The 17153-nt window shown below is 43.9% G+C and overlaps 1 protein-coding gene across 7 annotated transcripts in view; it reads right to left on the reverse strand.

The window, feature by feature from the left end:
- Positions 1 to 16490, reverse strand: part of rfx2 (regulatory factor X, 2 (influences HLA class II expression)) — a 56189-nt gene extending 39699 nt beyond the window's left edge. For 2 of the 7 annotated variants that reach the window (XM_037535678.1, XM_037535685.1), the window contains exon 1: positions 1539 to 1677. In XM_037535678.1, the coding sequence (XP_037391575.1) occupies positions 1539 to 1592 (54 nt within the window). In that variant the 5' untranslated portion in view covers positions 1593 to 1677. Of the gene's footprint in view, positions 1 to 1538; positions 1679 to 12152; positions 12175 to 15254; positions 16164 to 16290 lie in introns of those variants that run through there. The other 5 variants (XM_037535680.1, XM_037535681.1, XM_037535682.1 and 2 more) reach the window with 5 other exon arrangements.
- Positions 16491 to 17153: the final 663 nt, after the last annotated feature.

The raw sequence follows: 17153 nt of genomic DNA on the forward strand, positions 1-17153 counted from the left end.
GGAGAGAGAGGGCTGACTGGTCAACTGCAATAACAAAAAAAATATAAAAATTAATGTACAAAAAAAAAAAAAAAAAAATGGTCGATTACTTTAAAGGAACTTTTAAGACTGCTGAAGTCTCTTTGTGGGCTCACTGACTAAACTCACAAGGAGTGTAAAAGTAATCAGAAAAGCAGAGAGAGAGAGAGAGAGAGAGAGAGAGAGAGAGAGAGAGAGAGAGAGAGAGAGAGAGAGAGAGAGAGAGAGAGAGAGAGAGAGAGAGAGAGAGCGCTCGCCTTACACCTCTGTGGTCCAAAATCAACAGCCCTTTTGCAAATCCCGCTTCAAATGACTTTTCCAACTACATAACCCAGACAGGAAAACATGGATTTGCACCTTGGAAGTCCACTCCGGTCGCCTTTACAACCCACCGGAAGCTTCAAATGGCTGTGCAATAAAGCAGAGACACTTGCTGCCATGAAAGGCTGTCTACGCTGGACATCGCTGACACTTTGCAGACACTCTGCTGGAGCTACACGCGCTGCCTCCTCCTCTAACGCCCTCTCCAATTATCAGAGAGGAAATTTAGCTTTATAATCTCTTCCTGAAGGTGTGTGTGGTACGGCTGGGTGAGACGGAAAAGTGCACTGAATTAGATGCAATGCTAAATTTTTATCATAATAAAATTGATCACCACAAGGTAAAAGCATTGCTAGTGTGCAGAAGCATATCAGTTCAGTCAGTTTTGCCGTTAATCTCCCAGAGCGTGACATCCCTGTGATTCTGTTCAAACTTCCATCATTCCGTATGCACACAAGTGCACACACAGACCCAGACATACGGCATAATGAACGCAAATTAAGACATGATTTCCACAACGGAGGCTGCTCTTCAGCACGTCTCATTAATTCATGGCTAATGCAATGAGAGCCAATCGGGGGTCTACAGATGGCTGAAGAGAGGACAGGAGAGGAAAAGAGAGAAGATAGTAGAAGAGAATGAATACAGTAAAAGAGAAAAGGAGAAAATACTAAAAGAGAAAAGAGAGCAGGAGAAGAGAAAACAAGACAAGATAAACAATGAGAAGAGAAGAGAAGATGAGAAACAATGAGAAGAGAAGACAGGACTAGATAAACAATGAGAAGAGAAACAAAGAAGAAAAAATAAGCAATGAGAAGAGATGAGATAAGCAATGAGAAGAGAAGAGAAACAATGAGAAGAGAAACAATGAGAAGAGAAGAGAAACAGAGACGAGATAAGCAATGAGAAGAGAAAAGAAGACAAAATAAACAATGAGAAGAAGAGAGAAAAGACGACAAGATAAAACAGGAGAAGAGAAACAAAGAGAAGAAAAAATAAGCAATGAGAAGAGATGAGATAAGCAATGAGAAGAGAAGAGAAACAATGAGAAGAGAAACATTGAGAAGAGAAACAGAGACGTGATAAGCAGTGAGAAGAGAAGAGAAACAATGAGAAGAGAAGAGAAACAATGAGAAGAGAAGAGAAACGAAGATGTAATAAGCAAAGAGAAGAGAAGAGTTCCACAGAAATGTGCAGACTCGGGTTAGCTTCTGTCTGGCCTCTTCTTGATCCTCCCTGTGCTGGTCATACATCTCTGGCCGCCATCACTACCTCCGTCCATCCATCACCGGCTCCGCCAAAGCTCAGGGCTCCACAGCCTGCTGTTGCCATGGAGACAGTTTGTTCACACTTACAACTCTCCACCCCCCCAGACCCCCACCCCCCCACGCCCACCCCCCATAAACCTTTCCAGATTTCCGCCCCCACCCCCAACCCAGAGCTGCTGAGGCGCGCTTGCAGCAGAAAGGAAAAGTGTTCTGAAAAGTGCAGCGTCGGAACAAAGCCAAGCCGGCGCTGGAGAGAAGGAAGCCAGTGTCCTTAAGGTAAACTGTTACATGTGGGCTTCTCAGTGGGGATGAGCTCCTCTCAGCCCCCACCCCGTGTAAGTGATGACAAAACAGAGAATCTCCAGTTTTCTGTTGTCACACCACCCTGTTGCCCATAGCGATGGAACAACAGAGGATCGAGAAGGAAAGAAAAGAACAGATCCTCTTGAGCAGAACCTGCATTTAACGATTTCCCCTTGAACAGGTGGCCTTAAAGTACACATCCTGCCTATTACGGCCCAAGACATGTGCAGGAAAGGTGTCCTGGCACGTGAAGCACCGCATCTCTGCAGGCTTAGATGACTAGAGAGCATGAAAAGGAAGCAAACGATGAGATTAAGAAGATCGGAAAAGCTCATACTAACTGAACACGAGCGCCGAAAGCGCCCTAACTGCTGATTCACGAGAAGAAACATAGCAACCTGTTGCTGTGAACACAACTTTGAAGCATTTCTCCTTTCTTTTCTCTCAGTATCACAGACAGGAGACAGACTTGTAAAACAAAGGATGATCTAAAAGTGGCAGCAGGTCAAACTTAAGACGGCGAGATACGAATCATACCGAGCAGAGAGAAAACTTCCTGGAGCTTTTGTCATGCCGCATTGTCTGTGCACTACGTGAGCTCTTTGGAGAGAAGCTCTGACGCTCGCATTACTGAAGCACACTGGCCCTGTTTTGATAATCCTGAGGAAAAACATAACCTCTTACACGCTATCTTTCTCAGATGGATCCTGTTCAAGCACAACAATCCATGACTGGATACAGTGAGCCAACTTGGCCTTTTTATATGAGGATCTTTCCTAGCAGACTTGGCCCGTATTCACAAAGCAACGGATGCACATCATCCTTCACTAATGTTTTTGTTGCCTACACACAGCCAGCATGCTTGGGAAAAAAACAACCCAGCCACAACGCAGAGTTAAATTTTACCTCGCTGGATCAATGAGCCTGGCTGAAAAGGGTCCAGACGGCCGCACGGTGCATGTCATCGTTACACACCCATCGTCCCGCAGGGCTTGTACCTGCGAAGCCCGGCCGGATGATTATAATCACGAGATAATGGCAGCAATGAAACTGGGAGTATTCTAGATAAGGGGCAACAAAATTTCAGGGCCAAGAAATGTCAGCCATCGGATCCTGTTGCTTTGTGAGCGCTCGGATTACGTGCAGCCTGACCTCTTGTGTCACATTTACTCAGAGCAAAATGTTGTTGCCTCTTATCTAGAATCCAATGCTATTATCAATGCGATTACCTGAGTGAGTGTAATCACCCAACCGGCTCACAGACCAAGAGCCATGGCTAATCAGAAGAACCACACAGTGATGATGTGTGTGTACTGATGAGGAGGATATGAGCTACACCAGAGAATGGCTCACAGCTGAACAGACGTTTCCTATCATATATATATATATATATATATATATATATATATATATATATATATATATATATATATATATATATATATATATGTGTGTGTGTGTGTGTGTGTGTGTGTGTGTGTGTGTGTGTGTGTGTGTGTGTGTGTGTGTGTGTGTGTGTGTGTGTGTATATATATATATATATATATATATATATATATATATATATATATATATATATATATATATATATATGTATACCCCCCCCCCCCCACACACACACACACACACACTCCTTGTATCTCCAAAATGGTAACTTTACAGGAGAAGGATAAAACACACTTTTAATGTTTCTCAATGGAACCAGAATTTTTTCAAAGACATTTTTGCTCATTACTTTTGATTCATTCATCCATTCATCCTGAATTGATCATAAAACTTACATACAAAATGAGTGTTTTTCTCAGTGGTGTTGATAGGAACCAGATGCGAGCCAAAAGCTCCAACGCAGGACGCTGCGATATGAAATGGTTATGAATATGCTGTGTGACGCCACTGTTTTATGATAGTTTTGATTAGGTTTTGGCTGGAGATGCATCTTTAAAAGCCATTCATGGCAGAGAGGTACACGCAAGACGTTATAAGGCTAAACAGTCCCTAAAAAAAAAAAAAAATCACATATTTTAGGTTCACTGATAATTAAAATGGCTGTATTTGTGTTGTAAATATGACAACCCCTGGTTCCCATCACCCCCACTGTAAAAAAATCCGTAAATCTCTTGATTATGAAATATTTCACACCAGCCCACTCTGCCTTTGTATGCATTAAATTGTCAATGTTAATCATTGGAAATCCCCATTAATATGGCATTTTTGCCTTCTGAAAAAACAATGTTTAGCATGTAAAGGCCTTAACAGTTGGTTAATACATTTTAAGGACATATATTGCCATGAACCAAGTCATGTGACTAGTAGTGAACACTAGTTCAGTCTGTGCCTGGTGAAACAGTTGGTGCACTGAAACCAACACTGGCTTTTAAATACAGGCCGCAACTCTCAAACTAAGCAACTCCAGGAGCAGGTCCATGGAAAATTCTCCTGTTTATTGCCATGTTATAAATGATCGCAGCATTGATTGGTAATTTATGAGAACTTTTCACTGTTTGGAAGCAGTAAGCGTTTTTTAATAAACAAAGGAAGAGACCCGTATTTCCAAACACATGGTGTTAGTTTCACCCCGGTGTGGTGGAGGCCTTGGCCTGTGTGCGAGCACCAGCGGCACTGTTTGACATGTTCTCCATACAATAGTGTGATAACAATACCGTGGAGCGGGCGCCTGCGGAGTCACGGAGGGTTCACGGCGCTCCGAATCAACAGGCACTTCCCCGTCTATTCAGGTGCTCGAGGAGGCATAAATAGCCATTCATAGGCTAAAGCAGAAATCGGCAAACACACGGATCTTAAGTGCTGAGGACAAATGCACAGGATGTTGATATGGGAGGAGGACAGCGCTTTGCATTCGTCCAGCCACTTAATGCAGGGCCTGGAGTGAACCAGTGACCCGGGCACACAATATAATGAGGTTACAATATTCTTCACATCGCTCAGACTCATAATGACGGCGGGCTCCTGGGAGCTTGAGACCGAGGACGAAAACAGACGCCGTGTATCCAAGCTAATATCCTCCCGCGCTGCTGAAGCTTTATGCAGGTAAAGGTGGACGACATGGCAAAAACCTAATATCACAATACTTCAAAAAAATTCTCACTATACACCAAATGCCACGTCACGTCATCTGATCAACTGGAACTGAGGAAAAAAAAAAAAAAAAGAACCAGTAGTGCTACGTTTTTAAAAAATACTATCAAACAACATGAATACAGTAATTACTGTGCTGCACTAAATCCAGTTAAATAGGACTAACTTTGCATTTTTTAACATGCAGTTGGTCACTGTTCTACCAGGATGGACGTCCAGAAAAGCTTTGCGACATGATTTATCATAACAATGATATTCATCGCTGCTGTCGGAACAAAACCTCGTATGTCCATAATTTGCTGTTTTCCAGATTTTGGCATTATTTGAAAGTATCCCTTGTCCTTTACCTTGTGTGTAAATTTCATTATGAAGGGATCAACAGAAATGTGCCAAAATGACATGGAAAGACGTCTGGTTCCATTGACTTACATTAAAAGTAAAGTATGTTTTTCCTTCTCCTGTAAAGTTACTGTTTTTGTTCCGACAGCAGTGATACGGTCATATTACCCAGCCCTCTGTCACGATGTGATGACGGGTCGCACCAGATGTACAACAAACGTGTCTTGCTAGTGTTTACCATCAAATTTATTTTGCAAACTACAACATTAATAACTACTTCACGGATGCACAATGACATCAGATTAATATCATTATCAGCAGGCGCTTTATAAATGAAATTCTATTATACAACAGTTTGTTCCATGCGAGCTGATTGGTTGAGGAGCGTTCTAACTGTGCTGTTATTTCGCCATAACATCACAGCTTTTTCACAAACACTGTATAAAGTTGCTAAGCAACGACTCTGGCAGTCGTAGGAGACGCTCAAGCCATTTGAACATTTTCTTACACTTCTTGCTTTGCCACAAATAGAAAATGGACACTTAAGATTTGGTCAGACTCTGAAGATGCTCTGCTCACCGCTGAGCAGCTTTTCAGTCAGCAGCTGTGACAGAAGAACAGCTAAACAACCTGGAATCAGCCAGAAATGAACCCAACACCATTCGCCAAACTAAACAGGCTGTAAGAGGCTTTACAGACCAGCTGGAACAAAACAACATCAATAATGATCTGGAAAAACTGACCAAACTGAGCTGAACCTGATATTGCGGCAGTTTTATGGCTCAGTCTGTACTGCAGAAGGCGAGGCTTACAGCAGACTGTCCAGCTAGTCGGCGGAGCTCGTTACTCTGACGTAGCAACAAGCTGCTTGTTAAGGAGCTATAATCTGGTGAAGGAACTGAACATTAAGACATATTAAACGCCGCGTTCACGCCCAGTTTATTCATTTATTACTGTATTTATTTCACTGTCGTATAAAAGCAACAGAACACTCGAGGAGTGCGTTATCGAGAATACCATCACGGTCGTGATGTTTTTTCGGGATAACACACTCCCTCTCATATTCTATTGCTTAAGTAAATAATAAAATTGCATCTGTCTCAACAATATTTCCAATCAATAATCAATGTATTTACTTTGTATTCAAGAAGAACTGAAGATTATGTTGGACGAGATTACGTTAGATTGTTTTAAACACCTTCCGTTTTATTCATTCACGTTTTTATAACTCTATAAAATGTTATATTTCTCCATAATGCAAGTCAAGGTGGTCCCATTCTTTGGCATTTATGCATCTGCATCAACAGATGTGCACACAAAAATTGTCACGTCATGAGCCGATATCATCTCCACATCGTTGCAACCTTAAGCTTAAAAAAATGAATGAATGTACATCTATCATTTTTCTACAGGTGTGTATTATATGCACATCTCCTCAGCTCTTTCACATTGGCAGCTTTTTATTATTATTATTACTCTTTTATTATATTTATTGTATCATATTTACTTTTCCCCTAGCTCAGTACTTGCTTCGTGCTTGTCTGGTCTGTTTAGTGTGTTATATGTCATACATGTGTGACTCACCAAGCCAGACTCCTTGTATGTGTAACAGACTTGGTGAAATAAAAAGATTCTGAAAAAGATATTTTAATCATAAAGGGCATAACCCTAATTAACACCACAGGTTTCACCAAACTATATTTCTGTATAAGTATTTCGAACAGAGCCTTAATTTTCCTTTCACATCATTAAACCTTAGAGGTCTAGCTTCCTGTCATTGTGTTATCTAGATTATATCCACACAGTCGATTACACCTTTAAAAAACACCTACATTTACATTCTGTATTAACAGAACCTTTTCCACAAAGACAAACTTTACAAATAATAACTTTTCACTAAATTAAAATGATTATTGTTTTTTTTTTTAAAGAATACACATTTAAGTTTGGATTAAAAGTTGATGATCTGCACTTTTCAGCAAAGTGCATCAATACAACATGCTTCTGTAATCGTTTGCGGTGGCTGCAACGTTTGGGGGTTAAAATCCATCTAGAAACATACAGGAAAAGGCCAGAGGAGGAAAGTATCAGCGGGGGTGAGGGACTGTCTCAGTACTGTCTGTGTCAAAAGACTGAAAAGGGAGAGAGGAGGGGGAGTGAGAGAGAGACAGGGAGCGAGGGAGGGAGAGAGGGACACAGGGAGAGAGGCGAGACAGAGAGAGGGCTATTATGATGCAAATCTGAGGGCCCAGTGTGCTGTTTGTGGCAGGAAATTTAATTAGCAGTTCTGTAGCTGCGATACAAACCAGGTGGAATGTAAAGAATGTTCTGATGAGGGGAGGATTCGGGGGGGGGCACTACGACTGGGGCGCGTCTATGTGTGAAAAACATTTCATTTCCAGACAAGTTCTCACCTGTTGAAGCATTTTCAAAGCCTGCTTTAGGAGGGAGGCAGGGAGAGAGAGAGGGAGAGAGAGAGGGAGACAGAGAGGGAGACAGAGAGGGACTGAGAGCAAGAGAGAAGGACAGAGGGACAGAGAGAGAGAGAGAGACAGAGAGAGAGAGAGAGACAGAGGGACAGAGAGAGAGGAGAGACAGGGGACAGAGGGAGTGAGAGAGCTATAGAGGGAGACAGAAACACAGAGGGAGAGGGAGAGAGAGAGAGAGAGAGAGAGAGAGAGAGAGAGAGAGACAGGGAGAGAGAGAGAGAGAGACAGAGGGACAGAGAGAGAGAGAGAGAGAGACAGGGAGAGAGAGAGAGAGAGAGAGAGAGACAGAGAGAGAGAGAGAGAGAGAGAGAGAGAGAGGAGAGACAGAGAGAGAGAGATGAGAGACAGGGGACAGAGGGAGTGAGAGAGCTATAGAGGGAGACAGAAACACAGAGAGAGAGAGAGAGAGAGAGAGAGAGAGAGAGAGAGAGAGAGAGAGAGAGAGAGGAGAGACAGAGAGAGAGAGAGAGAGAGGAGAGACAGGGGACAGAGGGAGTGAGAGAGCTATAGAGGGAGACAGAAACACAGAGAGAGAGAGAGAGAGAGAGAGAGAGAGAGAGGGAGAGGGAGAGGGAGAGGGAGAGGGAGAGGGAGAGGGAGAGGGAGAGGGAGAGGGAGAGAGAGAGAGAGAGAGAGAGAGAGAGAGAGAGAGAGAGAGAGAGAGAGCTGAATCACTGTTGGATTCCACTCATGAGACAGTAGATTAAACTAAATCAGATCATGAATCTACAGGTATTTGTTGAACTGAGATCCTCACTTGAAACTATAAATCACCCTGATTGTAACTCCCTCTCTCCCTCTCTCCCTCTCTCCCTCTCTCCCTCTCTCCCTCTCTCCAGTATTACACAGCGATCCTGGGTCCGTCTCCACAACAAACACCTCACACAACTGATAAGATGCACAGTTACAGCCGTAATTAGGATAACAGAGCACTGATCTCCAGATATCCATTATTATAGTGATGTGTCTGACAGGTTTGCGTGCCATTCAGCAATACACGTGATTTCAGTGACCCCCAAAAAGTCCAGGGAGGCATCAAGTCATCTCTGGACCTTGCACCACAAGAGAATTAATCTTTATCTGAATTCTTGGTCTAGATTCTGTTTTTAAAACGGTCACACCCTAAACTTACCAAGCATTTTAAAATACAATCACTGAACACAGCGTATTAATGAACATGCATATTTAATGCTCATACAACACAATTAATACTATAATTCTGGGCTCTTTTGATTGGTGTGCATTTACGACTTCTCTCACTTTCTCAAAAACATTGAGTGTGTTTACATACATTCAATAATCCAATCATAATCCGATTTCTGCAGTTATCTGATTATTCAAATGGTCATGTAAACCACACACTGATTTCTTTGTAGTACGGTCTAGAAATCTGATAAAGAGTAGCAGCATAAAGTTTGAGGTTTGTCACGTCTTCAGATGTGAGTTTAATGACTGGTTGTAAAGCAGAAATCTGATCACTGCCCGACTCATGTAGACCTGGAGCTTCCACATTATCTGATTACTCAAGCGCATGTAAACGCATCGACCGGATTACTGACAAAATCGGACTTTCTGCAGTTATCGGATTATTAAGCGCATGTAAACGCGTCGACCGGATTACTGACAAAATCTGATTTTCTGCAGTTATCGGATTATTAAGCGCATGTAAACGCACTATATAAACTTAAGACTATATGGGCAAATTCATTAATCATTATGACATAAAAACAATTATTTCAAAACAAGCCATTCTTGATTACAGTTTACTTTCCATATATGGACTGAGGAGTGAATGGTACATGTTAGGCCACAGTTAACGGCATTGAATATTTATTCACAATTTAATATACATTTTATTTCCCCAGGCATGCTAAGCATATAACCCCTGCAAATACAATACCTGCATGTACACATTCCCAGCCACTGCTCCAATTCTAAGATATATTTTGGTGGTATGTGGACAGTAACTGGGCAGTGGGGGCAACAACCCAGGGCACATCAAGGTCAGCTGAGCAGGGGCAGTGTTTCTACTCTTGGGCTGGGGTCTTCCACAGGGGCTAAATACAGCATCGGTACACAGACACATACACATGGGTGGACATGTGACTATGAGCCGTATCTGGACATCCACTCCCCACCCCAGGCACACACACCCCTACGGGGACACTCTGCAGCTGTCTGCTTGAGAGATGAGCTCTGCCACAGACGAGGCCATTAAAAACTCACCATGGTATAAAGTTACTCTGGACATGGCTACAACAATCACAGGGTGCTGATGCCTCTGGTCGGCGTCCTGGGTAGATATACCACAAACGTATCCAGGCACGACGTCTTATCAGTGAATTCAGCTACTTCATTACAGCACCTGTTGCTCACACAGCCTTGTACAGTCTCCACAGAAAAGCCTTGACGAATATAATTGGATGCCTACAGTCAGCTAGAGGGGTATAAAGCCCCCCTGCGTCGGGCGGAGGAGCTGTGGAAATGCACTCTCTGGGGTGGTGGAGCTCTGTCCAATGCTCTTGCGGCTGAATGCAATCAAACCCTCACCACAATGTTTCACACTCTAGTGCCAGAAGCGCAGAGGCTGTTGCATACTTTGTCAGAAGAAACATATGAGCAGGTGTCTACAAACTTTTGGACATTTTGTGCAGAATCCAGAACCAGGGCGGTCAAGTAAAGTTCAACGTGGCGTCCACAGGTGCGGACCGCTCATGCATAAGCATGGCCACAGGCCACATCAATAGCCAGCTACTGTACTGCTCCCTAACACGTATTTGTGTTGGTGAGCAGCTGAGAGGGCATGCCAAGCTCAAAGTGGAGGCTGCAGGCTGCTGCTCATTGCTTAGATGTTACCTTTGCACAGGGTCCAAATGGAATAACTGGGCCATTCAGTTGTACTGAATTATTCAACTGGGAGTTTTATTCTTTGGGTGCTATGGCCAGCGATCCTGTAAATGACTGACCTGGCTGTCGGACCGTCAGACGGGATCGGATATCAAATTCGCTTTTTCCTGCCTTTGTTTCTGCGTCACATCGTTCCTTGAGTTTTAAACACAGTGTTTAAAAGGCACATTATATTGCAAAAGAAGTAAGAAGATAAATAACTTCAGTAAAGTCATCTCCGACATCCACCAGGGGGCGCTCAGCATAAGTTATCACATGACCCTGAAAGCACATGACGTTCAAGCCAGGGATTCTTCGGCTCGTGAGAAACGGTGCATCAGTCTCCATAAAACCCTCTCGCCAGTGATACCGCGCTGTTATAAAGAGAGCGGAGGCGAAGCACGGGCGGCTGCAGCAGCTGTTGAGCCACTACGTTCACTGACTTATAAATATTAGGTGATTACGAGCTTCCCGCGCTACAAAGTGTTCACACGGAGCGTCGGCTAGTTGGAGACGTCTTAACATGCAGGAGAACATATTTTTGCCTATTATGGAAATTTGCCCATTATTTAGCGTATAAAATAAACACATCTCATTCAGAATGACTTAGGAAACGAAATCCTGCAGGAGTCTGCAAAGGAATATATCGTCACTGTCAAAAACAAAACCTGCCTAGCTCCATTTCTGTCATTTTCATGTTTTTTTTTAGATAATTTGTATTATAATGCTATAAAGGTACATTTTTGCTGCAGCTGGAAGAAAAACTCACATTTCCATTTTTGTCATTTTTGACATATTTTGAAAACGTCTGTTTCTCTTTACATTGTGGGTTAATTTCACTATGAACGGACCAAAGAAACGGCCCAGAACAACTTGGGAAAAGTCTGGCTCCATTGACTTACATTAAAAAGAAAGTTTGTTTTGTTCTGTAAAGTTATCATTTAGGAGATACAAGCTTTCATTCCAACAACAGCGAGATTTTATATATAAGAAAACCTCGTATCTCCAAAGCGGTAACTTCACAGGAGAAGGAAAAAAGAGACTTTATTTTTAATGCAAGTCAATGGAACCAGAAGTCATTTTGGGTCATTTCTTTTGGTCCATTCATCCTGAAATTTAAAATCATTGTAAAGGGGAACAGGCATTTTCAAATGATGTCAAAAACTGAAAAATGGAGATAAAAGGGTTTCTTCCAACAGCAGTGATACTTACATACATATACATATATATAGATTAGTTGTTATTACTAGAAATGATAAAAGCTTAAGAAACAGAATACACATTTACAGTCCATACTGCCTTGAACTTCCACAGGCTGGTCTGAAAAGAAAAGCAACAAAAAAATTGTTTCGGTGCAGTTAGCAAGCTTGCTAACTCGCTAACCATAACACAAAAAAAACCAAATGTGATCATAATTATAACCAATACTTACACGCTTACGACCTCACAGTACTGATCTGTAGCAATAATATAGAGATAGCCAACCAGGTTGATGACAGTGGGCGATGTGTGCAAGTGCAGTTAGCCAAGGAGCTAACATCGCAGTTAGCCACCTACCATAAACAGCAACACAAAAATTAAAGAAAATATTCCAAAATATATTCCGTGCCTAACGTGTATCATGTAGGCTTTCGCTTAGAGACTAGTTACAGTAGCGTTCCCTGTTGGACAGTTACTGCTGCTTTAAGAAGCCTCGTCCCTTCAGAGCATGGCTAGTGGTCAAACCGTGTCCAGACTGTACACCACAGTTGGCGAGGCGAAGCTGCTCATTGCTCCGTTTAAATGAAAGCATTTACACATGCGAAATTTCACTTGCAAGTGCGAGGCCTTCAGGCTGGAGCAGAGAACTGGAGCTAAATTCTCCCTCCACACCTACATTCTCCTCCTTCCACCTTTGGCCCTGTGACCTGCCTCCTGAAGCCAAAGCCCCACCACTCCACTACCACCATCAGAGATAAAAAACCAATAAAAACACTGTAAAAACGACTCGCTTCTGAAAGCTTGAGGCTAAAGCCCCGAGGCCGGCGCTCTCTTTCCGTTACTCAGCCTGTATTTGTGTATCAAGTTGCCATGTAAACACGCCAGCTGCTCAGCTTTTGGCTGGCGTGGAGTTTCACTCCCGTTCCTTTATTTTCTTTATGGAGGGTGTGTGTGACCGAATTAAAAGCCTGATTCAAGCTCGGGCCGAATCGGAGGGCTTTGTCAAAACAAGCGAACAAATGGTTTTGAATTTGCCCACAGCTTTACACTAATCCCTTCTTCAGATATCCGAACAATTACAACCCTGTAATTATCTACGCATCTGCGGCGTGTTACTCCGTTTCATTTCAGAGACTTGAGATCGGACATGCCGCATTGTGGCGGAACGGGTATATTTTTGAATGAAGTATATAATTTGAGGCGGAGATTTACAGAACGTGAGGCTGATTGACCGCACGAACCGAGCTAGAACAAGGCAAACTATCAGCACGGCCGCATAAGTTTCAGGCTCGCCGAGAAAACTGACACATTTTAAGGTCAGGGCCTATTTCTCTGACTAACTGGACGTTACATTGGCCAGGAAGAAGGCGTCTGGCCCCATCAATAATTAACCCCAATTATATGAATCATTCAGTCCTCGACAGGGAAGACGGATCCTGCCTGGAAATGCACCTGTGACAACATATTTCATTACCCAGCCACCAGATCCTGGTCTTAGGAGACCCTTGTCGCTCGGTAAAGATTGTTAGCGGAGGTTTTCTGCTCCAGCAGTCCAGAAATCACCGCCGCACCTGACAATTCACGTCTAAAAGGGACACCCGCTAGACCCCCCCCTCCCCATCAGCGGCTCTCGGGAGGACGCCGCCGCTCTGCCAGGCTCCACACCCCAGCGCTCGCTCTGACAGGCCGAGCCCGCTCCTTAACAAGCGGAATCAGAGCGGGTGCTAATGCGCCAACTGATCAGGACCGTCGTAATGTGATTAGCGGGCTGCCAGTCAGAGTGGGCAACGTGTTGCATCAGCCCCATCTCTCTCTCTCTTTCCCTCCCTCTCTGTGTGCCAATTACCCTCATTATCAGCCCGGCTTTCAGAGACATGGCCACTCGCGGCTAAAGAGAGATCAATAGCCAGGCAGAGGCGAGCGCCGGCCGACACCTGGTCCGTGGACCATTGTCATGAAGAGCGGCTCATTAAGCCGCTCTCCGCCGCGCAGGTGTAACATCGCCACGGCGACGCGCCTGCTACCCGCCAAAAAAATGACAGCCGGTTCCAATGAGAGGAGTCGAGTCGTTGTCAGGGCCGTCAGCGCCCGGCGAACAGCTCCCCTGCGCTTGTCAGATCTGAATGCAGAGCATAATGCGTAATTTAATTTACACTGGCATCACTGGTCAGAATCAGCTACAATTATTACTGAAGAATTGTCACGGGCGACGCCTGCTATTGTACATATGCGGCAGTTAGGCTACTGTAAATTATATACACAGCTACACCTGGTTATATACAAGAAAAAGGACATACGGCAACTCCCATGGTGTTCAACTACCACCTATACTGATGAACTAACAGGGCTGGATTAGCAGTGTTGAATAACCTCAGACTCCTATACGTTTGAATGCTCTTGGTGTTAATTCCCCACCGTAAGAGCTCACTCAGCTACCTTTTGCAGGATGTGTATACAGCAATAAGCCAAAACTAAGCATGACATCCACAACAGTTAGTGTAAAAGATTGAATATGGAAGACGGCAAGAGTCTTTTATACTAAAATAAGCCATTATTGGGACCTGCTCTCTGCTGAGCTACAGGTTACTGTGATTTTATCAAACGGGAAACATGTTAGGCTCCTTTAAATGCAGGCACTTTTTAACCACTATAATTTTTTACAAATGCATTTTAGTCTAAATTAATTTTTGCACCTTTTTCAAGGATAAATCAGTCTGATCACATGGAACCGCAATGCTTTTCCAACAATTCCACAACGAAACAGTGCTGATCTGAACAAAGTCATTGTGTAAAACACTTCGTTCTAGAGAAATTTTGGAGTCGGGTTTGCTCACAGTGGTGGTGATGGGAACCAGACGTCCTCCCTCACAGAAAGTTATGAAATGACACGGTTATGAATTCTCAGTGTCTGAGACGTGGTTTAATGGTATTTTTGGGCTAAAACTTTGGCCTAAAGCATGATCGGTTTATTTTTCTCTGTTCATGGTGGAGGGATACATGAAGGGTATACTAAAGCAAAAACTTTTTTCCCCAGATTTAGCACTATTTTACCATCATCATCACTACGTACAGAAGCTCAGAAGACACAGGCAGGTTAACTGGTGGTTTAGGACAGTAAATAAAACATATGAGTCAGTAAGTTTCTCTATAAATGAACCGTGTTAGATCAAACCACTCTGACTTTGCTTACATCTCAACCACTGATTTAAGCAGAAATTCTGAGAATTCGGTGGAACGGCCCTTTGACAACAGAAAATGAAGCCTGGCAAACGAATTTTACTGCAGTTTCTACGTAAACAGCACTAAGACCGTTACTTTTGGCTGGTCACCTTACATTTGCCTTCTGCTGCCGCTGCTCCACGATGCACTGATGAGGATCCTAGTTGAGCCGAAAAACCAAACTCTTTCGGTTAATGACACTAGACACATTTCGACAGGTTGAAATGCAAAGCCCACAGTTTCTGAGTTTTCTCCTGACTGCTGCGGCTACTGCGCAGATTCAGCCTGGCTTCAACAACCTGTTGCCTCCGTCCGAGCTGAGGAAGGCTCTTCGCTCTAGCCTGAACGGAGCACTGTGGTGACTTATGGCTGCTTGAAATTCGTCCAAGCGAGCATTTGCCTCGACATAGAAAACCAACAAAACGTGAAACGCAGTGTAAACTTCACTAGCAAGCTAACTGCATCACGTCTGCCGGGCTCGAACCCGCGACTCTCGGGTTGCGAGTCCAGTGCGCTACCGACTGAGCTACCTGGGAAGAAAAACCAAACGGCGCCGGGGCGGTGCGAGTTCGGCGTCCAGTAGATGCGAGTACTACTCCTAACAAAGCGCACTACGGATTAAAGCCACTGGAAACCGTAGAAAGAAACGAGAAACTGAGATCAACTAACGTCGAGCGCAGTATCGCCAGCTGCAGGTTCGATATAAAACGCTTCAGTTGGCTTCCTATTCGCCAGCTTACTGAGTTCAACGTTAGCTTAACTGCTCCACCATTTAAGGTGGAACGGCAGAATTCGAACAAGACGCTGGCGTCTATAAAGCTGCTCATTCTGAAGTTTCAGCTCGGTTTGGTTAACGTTAGCGCTCCTAGCGCGCTAGCTAGCGTTAGCGAACATCCACCGTAAGTTCACTAGCTCGAACCCCGACACATCCCCACGAGTAAACGAGCGTTAACTCGGACGACCGAGGGGGTTTTAATCGATCTAGACTGCGAGCAAACAGCGCTGTGGTACTATTTTAGCCACAAGTGACCGTTAAACTGACGAGAACAGTTGAGAAAGCTAGCGAAGAGTTCGGTCGAAGGAAAAAACCACACTCAATAACCAACAGAGCACAAATCGGTCTTTTCTAACCAGTAAAAATGAATATTCACCTTGTGTTTAGTACGATCTGCTGTCTTTTCCCCTCTCTCTCTCTCTCTCACTCTGTCTTTCTCTCTCTCTCCCACTCTCTCCGCTGCTGCTGATGTTGTTGCTGAGTGTTGCTCTCGTTGGTAAGAAACTGTCTCCACGACTACAGTCACTATGGCGCGCCGGCCGGGGGTCTCGAGGCAACTGTTGCTACCCGCTCCTGCTGCCTACGTCAGGGTTCTTAGAGGCAGCGGGGGCGGGGCTAACGCGAACCCCCGCCCACCGTGTTCTGTTACCGCTCTTTCTCCGGTTGGGCTTTAAGTTCCCGCTGCAAAGACCGCCTCAGCTGCGCGCCAGCCCGGGCTGGTCTCCCGCTCCGGCTGTGGACAGTTTGACGAGTTTGTGTGACGCATAAGTTTATAACAACGAATGAAACCGCATAAATGTCGAAAACATGAATATGACAATGCAAGACTTGGGCTGGCACGTCATATTTACCATGATCTAGTGTGATATGGCTGTATATATTGAGCATGTGTCCATATATGTCCATGAGCTAAGCGCAAAAAAGAGTATTACATAAATAAACAGACACACACACACACACATATACACACATGCACACAGACACACACATACACAAACACATATACACACACATACACAAACACACATATACACACATATATACACATACACACACAGACACACACATATACACATACACACACATATACACACAGACACACACATACACACACACACAGACAGACATACACACACACACACACACACAGACATACACACACACACATACACAAACACACATATACACACACATACATATACACATACACAGACACACACATACACAAACACATATACA

The sequence above is a fragment of the Pygocentrus nattereri genome, chromosome 28 (genome assembly GCF_015220715.1).
Source record: "Pygocentrus nattereri isolate fPygNat1 chromosome 28, fPygNat1.pri, whole genome shotgun sequence".
In the NCBI taxonomy this organism is placed as follows: domain Eukaryota; kingdom Metazoa; phylum Chordata; class Actinopteri; order Characiformes; family Serrasalmidae; genus Pygocentrus; species Pygocentrus nattereri.